The sequence below is a fragment of the Pseudorca crassidens genome, chromosome 18 (genome assembly GCF_039906515.1).
Source record: "Pseudorca crassidens isolate mPseCra1 chromosome 18, mPseCra1.hap1, whole genome shotgun sequence".
Lineage (NCBI taxonomy): Eukaryota > Metazoa > Chordata > Mammalia > Artiodactyla > Delphinidae > Pseudorca > Pseudorca crassidens.
The window spans coordinates 75244632-75265986 of record NC_090313.1 but is presented as its reverse complement, the minus strand read 5'-3'; the positions used below and the strand labels follow the sequence as shown (position 1 = coordinate 75265986).

The 21355-nt window shown below is 40.9% G+C and overlaps 1 protein-coding gene and 1 long non-coding RNA gene across 4 annotated transcripts in view; one reads left to right on the top strand and one right to left on the bottom strand.

Annotated features, from left to right (window-relative positions):
• Window positions 1-15389, top strand: part of LOC137211298 (uncharacterized) — a 53144-nt gene extending 37755 nt beyond the window's left edge. Inside the window, exon 5 of the long non-coding RNA XR_010937016.1 lies at window positions 15040-15389. This is a non-coding gene — a long non-coding RNA (uncharacterized lncRNA). The remainder of the gene's footprint in view (window positions 1-15039) is intronic.
• LNX2 (ligand of numb-protein X 2) overlaps window positions 1-21355 on the bottom strand; it is an 85849-nt gene that overhangs the window by 28801 nt on the left and 35693 nt on the right. For 2 of the 3 annotated variants that reach the window (XM_067713626.1, XM_067713627.1), the window contains exons 1-3: window positions 15367-15773; window positions 4190-4416; window positions 2848-3047 (exon numbers count right to left, since the gene is read on the bottom strand). In XM_067713626.1, coding sequence (XP_067569727.1) covers window positions 2848-3047; window positions 4190-4416; window positions 15367-15773 — 834 coding nt within the window. Of the gene's footprint in view, window positions 1-2847; window positions 3048-4189; window positions 4417-15366; window positions 15774-21355 lie in introns of those variants that run through there. The other variant, XM_067713628.1, reaches the window with a different exon arrangement.

Genomic DNA, 21355 nt, shown 5'->3' with positions numbered 1-21355 from the left:
ATGAGTTAATTTCCAAAAATGCAGTCAATAATTTCAGATAACTAACTTTACTTGAGTTGTAAGGATTCAATTATATTACTAAACACAATTCTCTAAAATAGAAGAGTAAAAGGCCCGCTGCTGAAATATATTAGCAAATAAAGCCTGAAAAACTATTTAACCTCAATGGTATTCAAAGAAATGCAGATAAAAACAAAGCATTTGGGGCTCCCCTGGTGGCGCAGTGGTTGGGAGTCCGCCTGCCGATGCAGGGGACGCGGGTTCGTGCCCTGTCCAGGAAGATCCCACATGCCGCGGAGCGGCTGGGCCCGTGAGCCATGGCCGCTGAGCCTGTGCGTCCGGAGCCTGTGCTCCGCAACGGGAGAGGCCACAACAGTGAGAGTCCTGCGTACCGCAAAAAAACAAAACAAAAAAACCCAAAGCATTTGTTTTTACCTTTAGAATTTAGGAAAAGAATGAGAAATATATACAAATGTTAATACCCAATGCTAGTACATCACTGGTAGCAAAAAAGAAAACACAAAAATGAATGCACACTTATTAATAGAGAGGCTGGAAGTGGGAGAAAATGGGAGAGAGAAAGAACGCTGTACGAGCTGCAGACAGGAGCCACTGGGCTCTCCTGGTCTGGGCCACCCGGGTGTCAAAATGTCAGGGCGGCCAGCAGACTCGGACTGCGAGCTGGGAAGTCGGGAACACAGGGAAGGTTTTGCCAGCCTGGCACAGCCAGAGTACTAATGTCATAAAATGACAGCAAATACAGCATACAGTAAATAGCTATCTTTTACTAGTAAACACAGTGAAGAGCTAGCTACGGTATGATCAGGAAGCTGATTTTATATAAGCGGGACTGGTTACACTTCCTGTACCCCCTACTTCTTCTTAGTATTTAGTAAGAAACAAAACCTTGCTAGAAAGCTCAGTCTGTGTCAGCCTTGCTAAGGGCAATGAAGGAAGGGTTTGGGGCCTGAGTGTGTTAAAGTGGGAATAACACACCGTGAGGGGCAGCGTGCAAGTGGGAGTGGAAAAATTCCTAGAGGGTCCAAGTTTTGTTTTAATAAAGGAGATGGCTATTCCCGACAGGATGTTATAGCCAAGTCCACTCTTTTACTGATTCAGCAAGTATTTCCTGTGCTTATGACATGCACAGCACTATGAGAAATCTGCATCACAACTGGTACTGTCAGGGCGGCTGCAATCACCACACAAAGCCAAGCCCATTTAAGTAGCTCACTGTGATTACACGCCAAGAGCTGAAGAGTAAAGCAGTGAACGCTGTCAGTAATTCAAGTAAGGAGGGGTCAGAACGGGCGAGAAGGGCTGAGCAAAGCTCTTAAGGATGAAGGTGGACAAGCCAGCACAGTGGGACAGCCTGGAATCGGGAGTGAGGTGGCGGCAAGAAGACTGCCATGTCTGGCTTTTCCACTGGATTATAAATTCCATGAGGACTGGGGGAGTACCTTGCTCTTAGTTGCATTCTCAGTGGCTAGTACAGTGCCTAGAACATTACCGCTGCTATGCGTGAAACAAAAAGGAAGGGTTAAGATGAAGATGACAGGCTGTGCAAGAGACCACAGAGGACCGTGAATATGAATCAGTCTGGGTGTGACGCTCTAGTCACATTTTCCCAAGGAAAGCAGAGTTACAGATATATTAAGCTGGCAGTGATTTTGTCGGATTGAAGAGCGGAGAGCTGGGCGGCAGGGACGTCTGGTGGGGTGTGTACAGAGTTAGACACAGCAGTGGGGGCCTGGACTGAAGAGGGAGCAGGGAAAGGGGGAATGAGGGGTGGGTGTCAACACATCATGGTGAGGACCAAACAACGAAGGAGGGAGGAGTCCTGGAGCTTGGGTTCCTAGAAGATAGTTTTCCTTGTATTTCTTCTCTCTCCTTCTGGAGGTTACTGTTTCTTTTAGCTTCAACTATCATCTACACTTGTATGACTCAAATACCCAGGCCAGTAGCCACAGAAGTCCAGTCCCATACAGAAGAATCCTCCCCTCCTTCTCCCCTCAGCCCCACGTGCCCTCTAAGAAAACAACACCTTGTCCCAAGCTAGTTCTTTTCGGGGAATAGCTGTTTTTTCTTAAATGTCATCTTCTGACAGAGAAGGTGAGGGTAGCACCAAGGGTTAAAGGGTGGAGTGCACACTAGGGAGCCAAGGAGACAGGCATGGTTTCTGAATTCCGGCTTAAATCCCATGGTATAAATTGTAACTAACCAGTGCTGCACGGTCTGTCTTTTACAGACGGTCGTAATCAGTGTAGTAGAGGAAGGTAAACTAGACAATGCAGGTGATGGGTGGATGAGAACACTGGATCTGGAATCAGAGGATGTCAGCATGGGTGGGACGGCTCTGAACCAGCCAGCCCTGCAGACCAAGCCGGGAAGAGCCCAGCCGGCCCCAAGAGCCCAAGCACTGCAAGCACAGCCACATGCGGGACTGGAAATAAAGTAGGGAGAAAAACTACATTCCATGCATATGGGGAAACAGAAGAAACTACAGATAAATTCTGACTTCTTTTGCATATAATAGCAGTAAAACTAACCTATATACAACTCAAGTTCCACAGTACCACAATGTTCTTTTTTTTTTTTTTTTTTTTTTTTGCGGTATGCGGGCCTCTCACTGTTGTGGCCTCTCCCGTTGCGAAGCGGCCACAGCTCACGGGCCCAGCCGCTCCGCGGCATGTGGGATCCTCCTGGACTGGGGCCCGAACCCGCGTCCCCTGCATTGGCAGGCGGACTCTCAACCACTGCGCCACCAGGGAAGCCCACAATGTTCTGTTCTAAACTTATGAATAAGAACAAAAGAGCGCAAGTTAACACAGTAATTAAAACGGATACCTGAAGAATCTGGTCTCCAGCAAGAAGTCTCCCATCTCTGGCGATTATCCCATCCCGGTAGACTTCCTGGATAACAATGTTAATCAGTGGCGTTTCATTGCCACCCACAATGCTAATTCCTAGCTGAATATAAGGATTAGACCGGTGAATTTCAATTGTGGTGATTTCGCCTTCTGGTAAACTAAGTGGCTGCTGTGTGGCTGCCAAGTTAGAAATGAGAGAGAGAAATAGATGGAAAGAGAAACATTTTATATTTTGGTTATCATCTTCAGGTAAATAAGTCATCTTACATTAGCAGATGGTAAAGAACTATGCAATACCGCTGGATAAGGAAAGCAGAATGACAAAAAGTATCTGTTAAGATTATCTAAACATTTCTTGTCCCAAAGGTGATCAGTGAATTATCACAAGCGGTTACTACGTCTCAGATCACAGTGATCTGATGGAGCAATAGTAAGAGAACGTCATCTCGACCTAACTGACGAGAGACGGTTTGGTCGGTGGAACACGTGTAAACAGTGCAAAGAAGCATAAAGACAACTCTGTGGTATGTGATCGCCACGGGGTGAGAGAGGAGTCCCAAAGGCTCTAAGAAGGGGTGGCTCTTGGAAAAGGGTTATGGCTGGGGCAGGAAAAATTTGAATTTGTAGTAAGATTTGGAATTTGTTCAAGAAAAGTATATTTAAAAATAAATGCCTAGAGCCAACCATCAAGACGTGTCCAAGATCCATGACTACAGGCCTTCTGTTCACTCCTAGTGGCTGTACAGTCAGATTCGTGGCGGCCACCAGAGCAGAGCAATAGTCACGGGCGTGGCCGTGGGGTCAGATATACACCCAGCCCTTCCCCGGCGGCACGAGCCGACCAATTCGTCTCAAGATTTAGGCCTCTCCTGTCACAAACCAGCTCCCAGCACCGTCAGCGGCATTTAGTCAGCTAACAGATGGGAAGGGTCCGGCACACGTGTGACACAGGGAGTGCCTAATTTGCGGTATTATTTTTGTTGCTCTTGATGTTGTTGTTTTCTTAGTCAAGAAGCAACAAGCGTTTGCACACAAACATCTAGTAAGAAGCAGGTTAACAACCAGTGAATCATGGACTAAACAGAAGAGGGAGGGAAGGGTCACCTTCCTCAGAGTAAGTTCTGAGCTCTGCTTCTAAACTGCAAACTGTCAGACTTGTGCACTTTAAAGGGTGAGTTATGTGCTATGTGGATTATATCTCAAAATTAATTTTTTAAAGAGGAAAGAAAACGCATGTTGGGAGAGCAGCAGGGAGTGGAGGGGAGGAAGGCAACGCCCGGTTTGAGAAGAGGCGAGGAACACAGGCGGCCAACACGTACTGTCCCCGGTAGGGCTCTCCTCGAAGGCGGGGTTGTCCAGGCCAGGCTCCTCTGTCCAGGCGGGAAGGGACGCCGATGTCAGGGTCGGCCCTGAACAGTCCGCTTCGGGTGATAAAGTAGCTGGAAGATCTATGACCATGGTTCCATTTTCATTCTCGATCTCCGTCTGAGCTTTACTAGTTTTCCGTCTCTCCAGGGCAACTCTCTGATGAGAAGCTCCAGGGCATCTAGAAAGAGAGCGTCAGGTGGTTTCCAGATGATGTGAAAGGAAAAAAAAGCGATTAACAGTTTGTACCACAACAAAACAATGGCAATGGCTTCTACGCAAAAAGCACCTGGAAGTACCCACAAGCACTTCCACTCAAACGAAGTTCTTACCACTCCACGGAGCAAATCTAAAACAAGGCATTTGCACAAACATGTACTCAGGAATCTATTAGTACCAGAAATAACATACACAGTGTAGTACACCAGTACAGTTCTCCCTGCACTGTGAGAATCATCCTGAGGTTCTGATTTCATAGCCCCTTTTACAGGTTAAACGGCTGGACCACAGGACTGGAAACCAGCACCTTCCTCCACAAGCCCCCTGCGTCCTGCCTTAGACCCTGAGCACCCTGCCGCTCCGCTCTCACACCCAACACTGCACATCACCTGTTAGTGGGTGGAAATACATCTGAAGCTTTACCACTTGCAGGAAGGCACAGCAAAGGCTCAAATTTATGACAGGCATGGGAGGAGAGGAAAACATATCTCCTGGTTTGTAAAAACAGAACTGCAACAGTGGAATTACAGATATGCTATGAAACTTGAAGAATATACTTCTAAGTACTGGGGAAACTTACATAAGCATCAAAAAATAAGGGCTGTTAACTTGCTTGTTTTTACTTACTTAGGCCAACAAAGGGGCAGATATATGTTTGTTTAAACATTTAAAGAAAGTCTTTATACACAGATGTTAGCAGTGCTGCAAGGTGCCAGTTCTTTCCACCTGACACCCTGACTGGACAAAGTGACGAATAATGCCCAGTTGGAGGAGTGGGTGGAAGAACTGGGGATTTGTACAGGAGCCAGGCCCACGCGCCTAGACCCCGACACGGCTCTACAGACCCCACCTACTCTCCTGCTGCGGTAAGAAGTTTAGCAAAGGGTGGGCAGGATCGGCGACAGTCTTGTGGCTAGGGCTGCAGACCTTCATTCAATAACAGGATTCTTAAAAATCTAAAATTTCAATCAAAATTAAGGACAGAATTCAGTTAAAATTGAAAGCTATTCCTTAATGATAAGAGTAATAAAATTTCCCTCATGAACTGGAGATTTCTTTTAGGTCCTGGATTTCAAGTTCTTGAAAAGGATCATTATGAGATTTCTTTATTCAACACTCTCTCCGGACATGCTTTCTCTTCACCTTGCTAAGAAGGGGGTCCAATTATTTTCTTCCAGGGAGTGTTTCTGCAAGGGCCTGGCAAATATGTTTGAAAATGATGTCACTGAAAAAATTACTTTTGTCAAGTAAGCATATTTAATTAGAAATGCATTTTAAAAAATTTAATTCAACAAAAAATTGACACTAAAAACTGAATCAGAAAAAATACTTTTGATTAAGAAGACAGGTAATGATTTAGTTCTCAAAATATGTATCATACACAAATATCTACATGGCCAATGGCTAGTCTTTAATGGAATAGAAGGACTAGGAACAGGAATTGAAGAGGAAATACAAACGATGTGAACACCTGGGAATGAGCCTAACAAGCAACTAAAAAAATCCTACAAACTAAATAACCATAAAGGCTAAGATATAGTTATTAAACATGGAAAAACAAATTTAAAAAGCAAAACTTAAGATTGTTAGAGAGGTGAAGAAACAGGTATACTTAAGTTCCCAGTAGGGCAGCAAATCGTTAACAGGAATTAAAGATATTAAAAATGATACTATGTAAAAATATGGAAGAATGATCCTACCCGCGAATAGAGGAAGGTTACACAGGGAACCTTCGGGAACACCCGTGTTTAAACACGATGGAGCAGCTGAGTAGACTGAGACAGAACAACCAGACAAGAGTGTCAACAAAGAAAAAGCAGTCAACTGTGCAAATGCCATAAAGGGGGCAAATAAGATAAGGGCCAAAGCACTGGTTTGATTTTAAAATTAAAAGGTCATGGTGACCTTAGAAAGAACACTTTCATTGATGAGGGCAAAAGCCCAAACTATAACACAAGCAGTTCTGTTAACAAAATAACATGCATTCCACAAAACTGCACAACAAAACTTACAGAGCTTAGGTGGAAAGAGGACGGGGATAGATAGACCATTCAACACCGGGGCATCTGGGGATGGAGAATGGCTGCTAATGGGTACAGGGCTTCTTTTTGGGGTGTTGACGTGTTCTAAAAGTTAGATTGTGATGATGGTTACACAATTCTGTGAATATACTAAAAACCACTGAATTGTATACTTTAAAAATAGGTGAAGTTTACAGTAGGTAAAATATATGTCAATAAAACTAATTTTTAAACAAAAGGTGAATAGGGAATGAGTAGATCAGAGCAGGCTTGGACAGAGAAAAGCCCCTGACCACAGACAGCCCACAGCCAGCATCCCTCAAATTTGTAAACATTTGGAACTGAAAGAGAAAGGAAGAAACCAGAATTTGCTGGGTGTCTAATTAGGGCCAGTCACTGTGTAGACCTTATGTACAGTATTTCACTGAATCCTCAAAACTGCTCTGTCATCCCCATTTTACAAATGGGAAACTTAACTCACTAAGCCAGCATCACATAGCTGTTAAGTTATGGAGCCAAAATTCAAGCAAACTCAGATCTGATTTAAAGGTGCCTGCTCTTTACACTGGACCATACTAAGCGTATGGGGTTCTTTTCCCAGGCCTTAAGAAAACACAAATTGAATTTGTTCTACAAACTTGTACCTAGAAACACAGTCATAGAATGTTAGAGTGAGAAAGGCTTTGGTGATCATGGAAACACGAACGGAAATCACAAACAGCAACAAAAACCTGTGCATCTTTTTCAATGGAGTATTTAACAACACAAACCGCAACTGGCATAGGGGGATATAACTGGGATCATTCCAGCAGGTAACTGAGTGTAGCAGGAGGCTAGTTTGGAGGCTATTACACATGATAAAAAACACCAGAAAAGAAGTGCACCACTGAATGACGTCAGGGTAGGCGTGGGCTCAGACGATGCAGGTGGAAGTGGAGCCCTGAGACAGTGGGCTGCCCTTAACAAGGGCACTGGAGGCAGCGTGACCTGCCACAGGCTGAGGGCTGTGCCCCCCAGGCAGGCTTCTCTACATGCAGGTGTGTCTTTACATTTTTCCTAAATAAAGCCCAAAGGCTCTTGCAGCACCTACAGCCAAACTGAGGGACTTTTCCTTTCCTGCTGAAGGTTATAATTTCATTCCACTATTCTGGCTCTCCTTATGGAGGAAAATCACATATGAACTAGCTTGATTTATGGCACGGTGGCATCATTCCCTGAGTAACGATGATTCACATTAGGAAACACACAGTGTAACAGAGCACACTGTATTACTGGTAGCAGTACTAGGGTTAGTGGTGGTGGTGGCAGCAGTAATAGTAGAGGTAAAATCAAATGGGGCACGGTAAATGCCAACACAATGCCAGGTACTTAATGCAACTCAAAGAGCGTGAGCATCTTAGAACCAAGAAAAATGATAGAGTTACGGATTACAACATGCAAACATCACTTTAAGTGACGTCAGTGAAAATGTTAGATTAAGGGTATCTGAAAAGCCTCTCTTCCACAAAGCAACGCGAACATTGGCAAAAGCTGTCAGAAAAATTTCTGAGCTCTGGAAATAAGCCAAGGTTCTGGAGCAATCTGGAGTGCATTTATTTAAGAAAAATGGCTGCGTCTTCACGAACAGTGAGCTCTGTAGCATTTGAACTTGCCCTATTCCCATCCCCACCTCCCCCAGTAGCCTGGGATAGCCATGGCCCACAGTCACAGTGGAATCAGGAGTCTGGCAGCCACTGGAGGAGCAGACTGGAGCACCTGCAAAGCCCCATTTGTAGAGAATTGTCATTAAGTGAACTGTTGGTTCCCTGGAAGACCTCACTCGCAAGGCTGTCTTTATCTGACCTGACTTGGGGCTTACTCAGTGCAAAGGCATTTGTTGGGGTGGCGGGGGAAGGCAGTTGTGTAAGACTGTGGCTGCCTGAGGTAGACAAACAAAAGGCTAATCAAAAAGTTTAAAAGGAAAAGCTAGGGAATGAAATGTCCAGGGCTATGTGCATGCACAGGAAAGAGCTGAGAAGGCCCTAAGCTCTCACTTCTGGCTAACGCTGAAGCTACGTGAAAGCAGGAGATGAAGGCTAAGCAGGAGTGTCAACTGCCTGAGTGCTGAAGGTGTGCCCCACCGTGTGCACAGAGCCCCTTGGGGAGAGTGGGAGATTCATGGGTTACAGGCATTTAAGAAATTCTCTGTTCAATCATTAGCTGATTAGAAAACTCACTAAGCAAACAGTAACAAACAGCAATAATAAATCCTGAAGAGAAAGAAGAATCTGATTTCCAGAGTTGCCACATTATATTATTTAAAATGTCCAGTGTTTAATACAAAATTAACAGACATGCAAAGAAATAAGTAAGTATGGCCCATACATGGGAAAGAAAGGAGTTAACAGAAACTGTCCCTAAGGAAGCCCAGACATTGGCCTTACAAGACAATGACTTAAATCGAGTATTATAAATAGGTTCAAAGAACAGAGGGACTCCATGTCTAAATAACTAAAGGAAAATATGAGAATGATATCTCAACAAATAAAAATACCAATAAAGAAATATAAGTTATATTAAAGAGCCAAATAAACATTCTGGATTTAAAAATAAGTACAATAAGTGCATTTATTCTAAGTACAATAAATGAAATGAAGAATTCACTAGAAGAATTCACAGGAGATTTGAACAGGTAAAAGAATCAGTGAACTTAAAGGTAGGTCAACTGAGATTATCCAGTCTGAGGAATAGAAAGAAAAAGAATGAACAGAAAGGATAAAGCCTCTAGGTCCTGTGAGAAACCATCAAAAGAGTATTAACATATGCAGAATGGGAGTCCCATAAGGAGAGACATTAGGGCAGGAAGAATATTTGAAGACATAGTGACCAAAATCTTTTCAAGTCTGAAGAATGCTGAAAACAGCAAGAGTGAAGTACCTCATCACAAAGAAGTGACCCTCAGTAAGGCTGCCACCTGACTTCTCTTCAGAAGCTATGGAGAACAGGAGTATGTGGACAGCACATACTCAGAGTGCTGAAAAAAGACTGTCAACCAAGAAGTCTATCCTTCAAAAACAGGAGAAATCACGACATTCCCAGATAAATGAAAACAAAGAGCCTGTTGCTAGCAGACTTGCCCTATAAGAAATACTAAAAGAAATCCTTTAGGCTGATATGAAAGGACCTTAGACAGTAACTCAAATCCACATTAAGAAATAAAGACCACTGGTAAAGGTAACTACATAGATAAATGTAAGACAGCATTAAAGTGCTTTGTGGTTTATAACTCCTTTTTGGTCCTATTTGGTTTAAAAGACAACCCTGTGCAAAGCAATAATTATAATTCTGTTTAGATGGGCATGTAATGCGTAAAGATGTAATTTGTATAATAACAGCACAAAGGATGTGGAAAGGAATGAAGGTATCTATGAGCTAATTTTGTGTGTACTGGTGAAATCAAGTCAGTATTAATCTGAACTAGACTGTTGAAAATTAATATGTTAATTGCAATCCCCAAGGCAACTACTAAGAAAATAATTCAAAAAATAGATGTGAACAGAAATGACAAAGGAATTAAAATGGCATACTTGAAAATATCTATTTAACAAAAAAAGGGAAGAAATGGATTAACCTTTAGAGAAACAAAAAAGAAATGACATGTGGAAACAACAAAATGGCAGACATAAATTCTACCTTATCAGTAATTACATCAAATATAAATGAATTAAAACACTCCAATCAAAAGCCAGTGATTGGCAGAATGGATGAAAAAGACAAACAGGATCCAACTATATGCTGTCTACAAGAGACACATTTCAAAGACACCAATAGGTCAAAATTAAAAGGAGAGGAAAAAGATATACTATGCAAACATTAACATAAAGAGAGCTGAATGGGTATACTAATTTCAGACAAATAGACTTTAAGACAAAAATTGTTTCTAGTGATAAAGAACATTCTACCATAACGAAAAGGTTTGATTTACCACAAAACTGTAACAATTATAAACATAAACACAATTAACAGCAGGCCTTCAAAGTACATGAAGCCAAAAATGACACAATTAGAGGAAGAACAGACAATTCAAAACTAATAGGCTGGGCTTCCCTGGTGGCGCAGTGGTTGAGAGGCCGCCTGCCGACGCAGGGGACACGGGTTCGTGCCCCGGTCCGGGAAGATCCCACATGCCGCGGAGAGGCTGGGCCCGTGAGCCATGGCCCCTGAGCCTGCGCGTCCGGAGCCTGTGCTCCGCAACAGGAGAGGCCACAACAGTGAGAGGCCCACGTACCGCAAAACAAAAAACAAAAAAAAACTAATGGTCTAAGCCTTCAATATCCCACTTTCAATAATGGATAGAACAACTAGACATAAGGACAAGAAAAGAGACTTTTAACAATATTATAAATCAAATAGACCTAACAGAAATCTATAGAACATTCCACCCATCAATAGCAGAACACACATTCTTCTTGTGTACAAAATGGAGTATCTTCCAAGATAGACTGTGTGCTAGGCCATTAAAAAAAGCCTCAGTAGTGACTTCCCTGGCGGTCCAGTGGTTAGGACTCTGTGCTTCCACTGCAGGGGGCCAGGGTTCCATCCCTGGTCTGGGAACTAAGAACCCCCATTCCGCTCGGCATGGCCAAAATCATTAATTAATATTTTTAAAGCCTCAATAAAATTAAAGTATTAAATTGCACACGTGTTCTCCAATAACAATTAATTCAAAATGGATCAAAGACCCAAATGTAAGTGCTAAAAGCATAAAGGTCTTAGAAGGAAACATAGGTGTAAAGCTTCATGACCTTGGATTAGGCAGTGGTTTTTTAGCTATGACACCAAAAGCACAAGCAAAGAAAAAAATAGATAAAATGGACTTCATAAAAATTAAATTTGTTTGTCCTTCAAAGGGCACAGGAAAATGAATAGACAACTGATAGAACAAGAAAAAATATTTGAAATCATATATTTAATAAGGGCCAGAATATATAGAGACTGCTTACAACTTACAAAAAGACAAACACTCCATTTTAAAAATGGACTAATGATGTTAAGCATTTGTTCATGTGCTTACGGGCCATTTAAATATGTTCTTTGGAGAAATATCTATCCAAATCCTTTGACCACCTAAATTGGATTACTTGACTTTTTGTTGAGTTGTGGGAATTCTTTACATATTCTGGATATTAGACTCTTACCGGATACATGATTTACAAATATATATCTGCTTTTTACATTATATAGGAGAAAAAAATGCTGGTGAGAATGTGTCAAACACAAACTTCTCTCCAAGTTAAAATGTGAATTTGAAAGAGCAATCTTGTCTCAGCCTACCCTGACCCTTAAAGGCTTCAAAACCGTTTGATGAACTAGAAAAGCTCTCAGCATAGAAAAAGACTTCTTTAAAGGTCTTCTCTATATTGTACAAACTTTTTAGAATACTGTTAAACTCTAAGTTTTAAGAGGAAAAGAAAAATGGTTCTGAATTTTGCCATAAACCAGGGCACAAATGCTCAATTTAACAACGACAAAAAAAAAAACCACCCCAATATTATCATTTACAATTAGCATAAGATGTTAGATTGCTGAGGATGAGGCAGGGATGAGGGGTAGAGAGGTAGGAGGAATGCTTTATAGTTGATGCTGCTTGGCAAAATTTCTGAAAGCAATTACTACAATGTTCCAGGCGTCATACAATATATAGAATATTTCTTAAGGGCTTTAGTTCTCCTTTCAAAGATGAGCACTTTCCCAAATCTTTTAAAATTCTTCATTGTTTTCCTAATATATAATCAGTTAATAACTAGTCATTTTTTTAAAACACAGTCATCTTTCATAAATGTTTTACTTTTAGCCATAGGAGAAAATGTCAGCTGTTCTCAGACTGAAGCAGATTTCTTAAGTTCAAATAGGTAAGGTAATTTAAACTCAAAATTACCAGATTTAACAAACTATTCCTAATGCTGTATTTCTATTAATAATTAAAGTAATCGTAATTCTGTGTCTCATGACATCACTCTTATTGCTAGTTTGTGTTGCTTTTACCTGGCTACAAATTTTTTTGTCCTCCTCCCACAAAGTGAAGCTTAGTTCCCCTCCCCTTGAATCTGGGCAGTTATGTGACTACAGCATAAGGGATGCTATGTGACTTTAAGGCCAGAGCATACAAGGCCATGCAGCTTCTTGCCTTATTTACTGGAACCCACGTAAGAACTTAAAATACCCTGAGGCCACTGTGCTGGAGAGGCCACCCATAGGCTCTCCTGTGGACAAGTCCCGGCTGAGCCCATGCCTCTAGTGGACCTCTATCAAGGTGCCAGACATGTGAATGAAGCTGCTGTCTTGGAAGTAAGTTCTTCAGTTGCAATTGCTGCAGTCCTGGGCTTTTGTTCTCCCCAGCTGTGGCCCAGACTGGACAGAACAGAGTCGAGCCATCCCTGCTGTGCCCTGTCTGAATCCCTGACTCACAGAATCCATGAGCAGAACCAAGCACTCACTGTTTTATGTCACTGTATTTGGAGTGGTTGGTTTCTCAGCAATAGATAACCAGAACACAGATTAACAATTTAATTGAACAAACATTAGTTGAGTGTCAACTTTCTAATTTTTATAATCAATAGTCACTCTTAGCTGCATACATCAAGCAAGTCACCTCACCTTTTCAAATCATTCACCTTTTTCAATGTATCTTTCACAACACAGGCCTAAGGCACTTTGGAAATGATTAAATTAGTAGCTCAAATATTAATAAGCACACTTGGAAAATAGAACTTTCAACTGGACATAATTGCTTAGCTTTTATCAAACTGTAAGGATAGTCTGCAATTCCCAACATTTTTATGTCAACATAAACAGCTTGATAGAAAATACTACTGATACTTCGACTACATATTAAGTTCTTATATGCATTTTAGTTAAGTAAATATTCCTAAAATAATTGTGTAATTTTTATCTCACTGCTATCAAAATACTTAACTGAATTGAGACTTTGTTCAGTTCCTGTAATACCCCAAAACCGATGTTCATAAAAGAGTCACAAAAGAAACTTATCTCTGAAAAAGACTAGTTTTACTGAAAGAAACAGGAAAAGCCTAAAATCTTCTTCAACCTCAGCCACAACCAGGCCTGACCCAGACAGCAGATTCAAGAGTTTGGTGTCAATCTCCAGGAAGTCTCTGTTATCGTGTTCAGATTCTATGCCTGCTGCTGACCAAAGACACACAAAAGCCTAAGATGCCTGCATTTTCAAAAGTCGATACATCCATCCTACTCTTTTTTTTAGCTCTTATTGTTAGACAGTGCAGCTTAAGTTTAAGCAATTTCTCTATAAATCTTCACGTTTCTGACATTTTAATAACATCTCATTCTTTCTCATAAATCTAAATTATTTCTAATGAGTACACTCACTTTATAACACTGATATTTAGGAACAGAATGAACACGTATACTCACGTGTACATGAAACTTTTACTACCACATAACAGCAGAGAACATGATTCACCCTGGGTAAGGTCAGCATGGTATGTTAGAACACTAAGCAGGAATACTGAAGTTTAAGTCTAACCATGCCATTACCTAGCTCCAAATCTTTGTGACTCAGTTTCCTGATTCGTAAAGTGAGGGGATAAGATCAGATTCAATTCATGATTTCATGTGTGAGTATAATGACTAGCTGTTCCATACCAGACTTACACTATTATTTCTAAGTCTCTGAGTCCAATATATTGCGCTAAGCATTGTTTTTCACAGCGATCAAGATTACTGCAGATTTACACTGCACAAGTGGCTGACCTATAAAATTTAGAAATCAATACATTTATTTTGGTCATTTTATGTGATTCTATCTCCAAAAGAGATGAATTTTAGCCCTTCTTAAGGGTAGAAACAATTTTAAAGATCAAGTCTTTTATCAAAGTCAAACGATAAAACTCAATCTTTTAAAAAGCTTTTGTCAGTAGAACAAAAATCCCCACTAAATGTTTTAAAGTTTCCAACCCCTAGTTCTTGTTCAGTCAAGTTCTTGAACACAGAATTTTACAAGATCTTAGCGAATAAAATCACAGATACAGGCAGACCTCATTTTATTGCACTTCCCTTTACTGCCCTTCACAGACTACATTTTTTTACAAATTGAAGGTTTGTGGCAACCCTGTGTGTCATCAGATGATGGTTAGCATTTCCTAGCAATAAAGTATTTTTCAATCAAGGTATGTAAGTTTTTAGACCTAATGCTATTGCACCCTTACCAGACTACAGTACAGCGTAAACAGAACTTTCATATGCACTGGGAAACCAAAAAGTTCGTGTGACCTGCTGTATTGAGCTATTTGATATTCACTTTACTGCGGTGGTCTGGAACCGAAACTGCAACATCTCCGAGGTGTGCCTGTACCCATTTCCATGTTGCAACAATATTATAATTTTTAACAGCTGCATGATATCCCGATGCACTGATGTACTATTGTATTTTTAACCCTTCCCCTCCTGTTAAGTAATCAGATTGACACCAGTTTACTGAACTCTGCACAATGTTGCAGCAAACATCTTTACATACAATTTTCCCTTCTTTTGGACTATTTCCTTAGAATAATAAGCTGGATAAGACGATACTGACATTTACAGTTTTTGAAACAAACTGAGAAACTGCCTTGCAAAAAGAGTCTATCATTATATCCTGCTACCATGTGACTATAACAACCTCATATTGGTAAGTGTAAAACGGTACTTCCTGACTGTAGTTTTTACATGCATGTTTTTGATAAATAATGATATTAAATGATGGTTGCATGCAACTTGTTTGCTGTATCTCCTGTGCAGGATTTGTCTGTTTACTTACTGATGCCTTGGCATTTGTATCGGGTTTATTTGTTTGAGCCACCTTTTTATAGCCTAGAGTCGCTTCTCTCTCTCACCTGTTTTTAAGGTGTGCCTCCAGGTCGCAGCGCTGCACTACATCTTGGCACACTGAAGAGAACGGACATAAAACTAATAATTTGTCCAGAAGTTTATGAACTAGAATGCTAGACTTCTTACACAACTTAAAGTGGAGTCTCTTCCGGTCCAATGGACAGAAATCCTTCTCTTGCAGGAAGTTTCTGAGGCACTTGCAGCAGAAGGTATGTCCACAGGGGGTGTCTAGTGGCTGCAGCAGAGGCTGAAGGCAAATGTGGCAGACCAGGTCGTCATCCACTTCATCCTGGTAATTGTATAAGTGGTTTTCTCGTGTCCAGTGCTGCTGGCCGCATTCAAAACACAGAGGATTGAAGGAGGAGGAAGAGGTCTGCTCCACAGACACCATCTCATCGTTTGTTGTTCCCATTTTGAATCAGCGGAAGCAGTTTCTGTATCTTCATACATTAGACTTCCATTAAATGTTTGATCTTTAAAAGACAGTGATGTATTTGACTAAAACCCAGGTCTGTTTTTCTAGACTAGACAAAACAAAACAAAACAACCAGAAAAGTAATTACTATCAATCAACACAGGCTAAAAGAATCAACATAATATTACTATGTTGAATTCTTTTTTAGTAAAAAATTAAAATGTACATCAGGGAATAAATTAGTCATAAAAACATAAAAATGACATTAACTAATTTGCTTGTTGGCTAAGGATGACTTACCTTGCCAAGTTCTTGGTGAAAAAAGAACTTAGGATTAAAAGCAAAGATGACATATTAATATGTGGTGTGACACAGGAAACAATTTGTTCTACTGACTGAAATCCCCTGACACTTCACTGCTTAATGGTGGTTTCAACGCCAGGTAACCTACGTCGTGTGCTAATAATGCAATCTGAGGTATATTATGTGATAAATTTGCACTTGCCGTCCCAGTCATGGTGCCCTGCTTCTGACCGATCTTACACATTTGTAGTGCCGTCCCAAAAATTACGTCTCTGAAATGTAGTCTCAAGGATAATCCAGTGTCTTAAAAAAATGACCTCTACTCTACACTGTTTGGGAGAAACTGGATTTCAAAATATATATGTATGATTTGAATATTCTCTCCCTATAATACAGATTGCAGAAAGATAGATCTGCACAGCATATATAAATAACATCTCTGCAAACTCCACAAACTTCAATACTATTTCATGCCATTAAGAGAAAAAACCCACTGATGCAATTTTAATATTAACTTTTAAAGGTGACAGGGTAATCTAAGACACATCTTTAGGCTTTATTCATATGTACATCAGGGTATTATGAGTCAAGAGGATCCTGAGCGCTGTTCTCGACTCTGGAAGACTCTTATTTAATTGAAACTGTCTGTTCACAAAGCAGTAACTTTGTCTTATTCCTGTTGGGCTGACCCCGAAGATGAGTGTGAAGTACAGTGTGTGTGGGTGAAAACAGAGTTTTGGAATTGAGCTCCTTGCCTGTAAATGTTCCCTAAATACTTGTGTATATGAAACCTGTATAATAAAAAGAAGTATTCTCAATAAAAAAAAAGAAACCCACTATAATTCAATTAAACAGATAAGGCATGTTATAAATGTCCATCCCAGCTCACATTATTCCACACTCCCATTGCTTCTGGCTTACTCAGAGCAGCAGAGTGCACGTGTGTGTGTGTGCGTGCGTGTGTGTGTGTGCGCGCGCGCGTGCGCGCACACGCACCTCCTCTAAGACAGCAGCCTGCTCCAGTTTGGTGCAGGGCTAGCAAGGAATGCTCCCCTCACATAACGGTTTCCATACCTCCTGCTGCTGCAGCACCAGGGGTTAAAAAATCACCTCCAAAAGCAGCAGCTATGTCCATTCTGAATATTTACAGTCTCTGGTATGTGCCAAACACTGAACAGGGAGATAAGGGAGGTGGGGAGAGGACAGTTAAGAGAGCCCATTGTTGGATCATATGGTAGTTCTATCTTTAGCTTTTTAAGGAACCTCCATACTGTTCTCCATAGTGGCTGTATCAATTTATATTCCCGCCAACAGTGCAAGAGGGTTCCCTTTTCTCCACACCCTCTGCAGCATTTACTGTTTGTAGATTTTTTGATGATGGCCATTCTGACCGTGTGAGGTGATACCTCATTGTAGTTTTGATTTGCATTTCCCTGATAATTAGTGATGCTGAGCATCTTTTCATGTGCTTTTTGGCCATCTGTCTGTCTTTGAAGAAATGTCTATTTAGGTTTGAAGAAATATCTGTTTAGGTCTTCTACCCATATTTTGCTTGGGTTGTTTGTTTTTTTTGATACTGAGCTGCATGAGCTGTTTGTATATTTTAGAGATTAATCCCCTGTCAGTTGCTTTATTTGCAAATATTTTCTCCTGAAACTAACACAACATCGTGAATCAACTATACTCCAATAAAAATTAAAAAAAAAAAAGAATGCCCATTGTGAAAACTCAACGAACTAAATATTCTCAGAAAGTTGTGCACCGGGTGCCGTGTGAATGCAGAGAAAGAGGAGGAGAGCTGGCATCTAACTCGGTTTGGCTTTGTAGCCAGAAATACTTTCAAGAGGGGACACAACACGGCTGCTGGGCTGTGACAGGAAGCACTGGCCAGAGAGGAAACGGACAAGGGCCTCTTCACGTCCTGAGTGTGCACAGCACATTCGGGAATGTAAGCCGGTGAAACATCTGAGGCAAGAAAATGAACTCAGAGTGGAGGCATTCTGAAACCTGGGGTCCTGTACCAGATCAGAAAGGGCAGACACCATGTTAATGCTGCTAGCATTTGTTTCAGTGATAAAATCCTCTTCCGATCATATATATATATATATATATACACACACATATATATATGTGTGTATATATATATATATTTTTTTTTGCTATTTTAGTACTTGGAGTATTTATCAGAAAAACAATATTAACATTTTAAGAGATTTAACAAGAACTGCCAGGAATTATGAGGGGGTGGGACAAGATTCAGATGGCATGGCTGAGTCAGATAAACTGTTTTTCAAAACAACTTAATAAAATAATAATAGCAGCTTGTGATCTAAACTATCAGTACAGCATTAAGACAGTAGACACTACTTCCTGTAGTTTGTAACTCATGGGGCTTACACTCTCTGAGCACCATAGCTTTTGTCAGTCCAAGGTATGTGAGATTATGGAGATAAACATCATTTACCTCAGGCAAACAGACCACTTCAATCTCTAGGTATTTTAATACAGAATGTCCACAGACTCGTTTCCTACTCAACTAGCAAGAAAATTCATATATCCCTTGCTCTTCTTTGTTTGTGATAGTATTTATCCTAATTTTTTTCTCAAGAATATACACTGCAATTCTGGCCTCCCACATAATGACTAAGGAAGCATTTCTCTTAAGACTATTATATTTTAGCTATTTTCTGAATCTCTAAATAACTTTGATTATTTTCCTATCACAAAATATTTTCATAAGGAAAAAGAACACGTTCCCATTTAAAATACCAAATAACAACCGCATTATCAACAGCCCCAAAATGCCTCTGTGTTACCATGACACAAACATTAAATGAAAATTTATCACGGGTAGATCACTAACACGTGCATATAAATATTGATTAAACAGTTTCAAGACCATACAGTCTAAGTAGCTAAGAGTACACACCCTGGAGCCAGTCTGTGAGGGTTCAAGTCCTTGTTCAGTCACTTACCAGCCCTGTGGCCTGACTGAATTTCTCTGTGGCTGTTTCCTCCTCACGTGTAAAATGGGGGTAGTTAACAGTGCCGATCTCAGAGGGGTGATACAGAGAATAAACAGGCACATTAACAGGTGCTGAATAAACGTTAGCTATTACTACTATTACTAAAGATAAAGAAACAGATGTTCAGACAGATTTTATGATTTGCCCAAAGCTGCACAACTTATAATTACTCAGTAAGAAAGAAGGAAGATAAATCCAGTTCTTTCTTGTTTCAAAATAACCCGACAGTAAATTAAGTAATTATAGGAAAGAGGAACGGTGTTTCACGTAAGCCTGAGTGTATGGATTTTTTAAAGACGAAGGCAGCCTGCGCCTGTTTTCCAATCCCCAAGCCCACTCCTCTCCGCCCAGCTCCGGCAGGTGACTTGATTTCCACTTTGTGAGCAAGCCCACTCCTAACGCCTCACAAGGCTTCCAACACTACTGTCCCTCCCCCGAAGCTGTGAGCTCCTTAAGAGGTGGACCTCCAGCAGGGGAGAAGCTCAATAAATGCTGAATGACCAACTGGGTGACCAAAGTTAGGTGGCCAGAAATACATTCATGTATACAGGAGGATATGCCCATGTTTAATTTTGATTTCAGACATTCTATTAGCACAATTTGAAATACTAAAATACAAGTTAAATAATAGTCTTAAATATTTTCCAAAATATAAAGATAAAATGTAGCATTACGTGTATCTTTACAAGCTATATTATCCGTGTAGCTAATATAACAGTAATATAACAGGAACAGTAAACAGATGGATGCTATCAAATCAGCTGGGAGGGAATTCCCTGGTGGTCCAGTGGTTAGGACTCTGCACTTTCACCACCGAGGGCCCGGGGTTTGATCCCTGATCCGGGGACTAAGATCCCATGAGTCGCGTGGCGCAGCCCAAATAGATAGATAGATAATCAGTTGTCTCATACCTTCTCCATTTAAAAAATAAATAAATTGGCTGGGAATATTACAACACATTTAAGATAACATCCTGAAAGATAATCAGTGCAGTGGAGAGGGAGTTATAAGACCGTTTACTACCTAACTCCAGTTATGATTAACGTGCTTGCTTTTCCTGGCCTATGAGACAAGACTACCCTGCTACATCCTGAAGACTCTCAGAACGAGCTACGGTTTTTCACAGTTAATTTGCACACACTCCCAAGCTAAGTTATTCAGACCATTTCTCTTAATGTTACTTTTGACTCAGGCTGAAAGAGTCCTCACTGGCCCTAAACTAGGAGATCCAGCCCCAGATAAAAGAAGATGAGCTAAGGGTTACCACCAAAGTACGGTTAGATGGGGATCATCTTTGGTTCCTCTGACACATCAGTGCTGAGTCTGAGGATACCTCTCCCCATGCATCCCAGCAAAATCCTACTCACGCCTTAAGTCTTAGCTCCACCTCCACCCCCTCCGTCAGATCCCATCAGCCTCCTTCCCGCTCCCAGTTCGCCCCCTCTTTCCCTTCTGTTCTTGCTGCTTTTTACACACGCCTTCGTCTCATCAATTACTACATTTGCGTGCGTGCTTATCTGTCTCCTTACCTCTTGGAGGTTACGGTGAAGACAGTATCTATCTCTTGTATTCCCAGGTCTTGGCACATATTGTGCAATTAAAAAAAAAGTTCTCAGGCTCATACTGGAGCCCGAAATGTATAAGAGTCTTGAGATGTATTATATAACTAAGTAAATTTATGAGAAACCCTTGCACATTAATTTGTGGCACTGCAAACCAATCAACATACTGGACCCTGCCCTATGATTACAGACAAACTAGGAATAAGATATTACTTCCTTTAATCTTCAAAAGTCTGAGGGAAAAAAAAGGGTTTTGTTTAATGATGTCAACACAAGAAAATTTTCTTATTGTATATGTTACATATCAGCTTTCATAGCTACCTTTGTATAAAGCAGTGGTTGTCAAACTTTGACACCTAAGGATCCCTTTATCCACCCTGGATACGTTTGGCTGTTTCTTAAAAAAACAAAACAAAAAACAAAAAAAAACTACCATACAATCCAGCAACTCCACTACCCGGCATTTATCCCAAAGAGATAAAAACGTTCACACAAAAACCGGTACAGCTTTATTTGTAATGGCCTCAAACCAGAAACAACCCACCTGTCCTTCAACAAGTGAACAGTTAAACAAATGATGGCATATCCACACCACACGGCTCAGCAATAAAAAAGAACGATCTACTGATGTGCACACCAGCCTGGGTGGACCTCAAAGAATTATGCTGAGTGAGAAAGTCGATCCTCA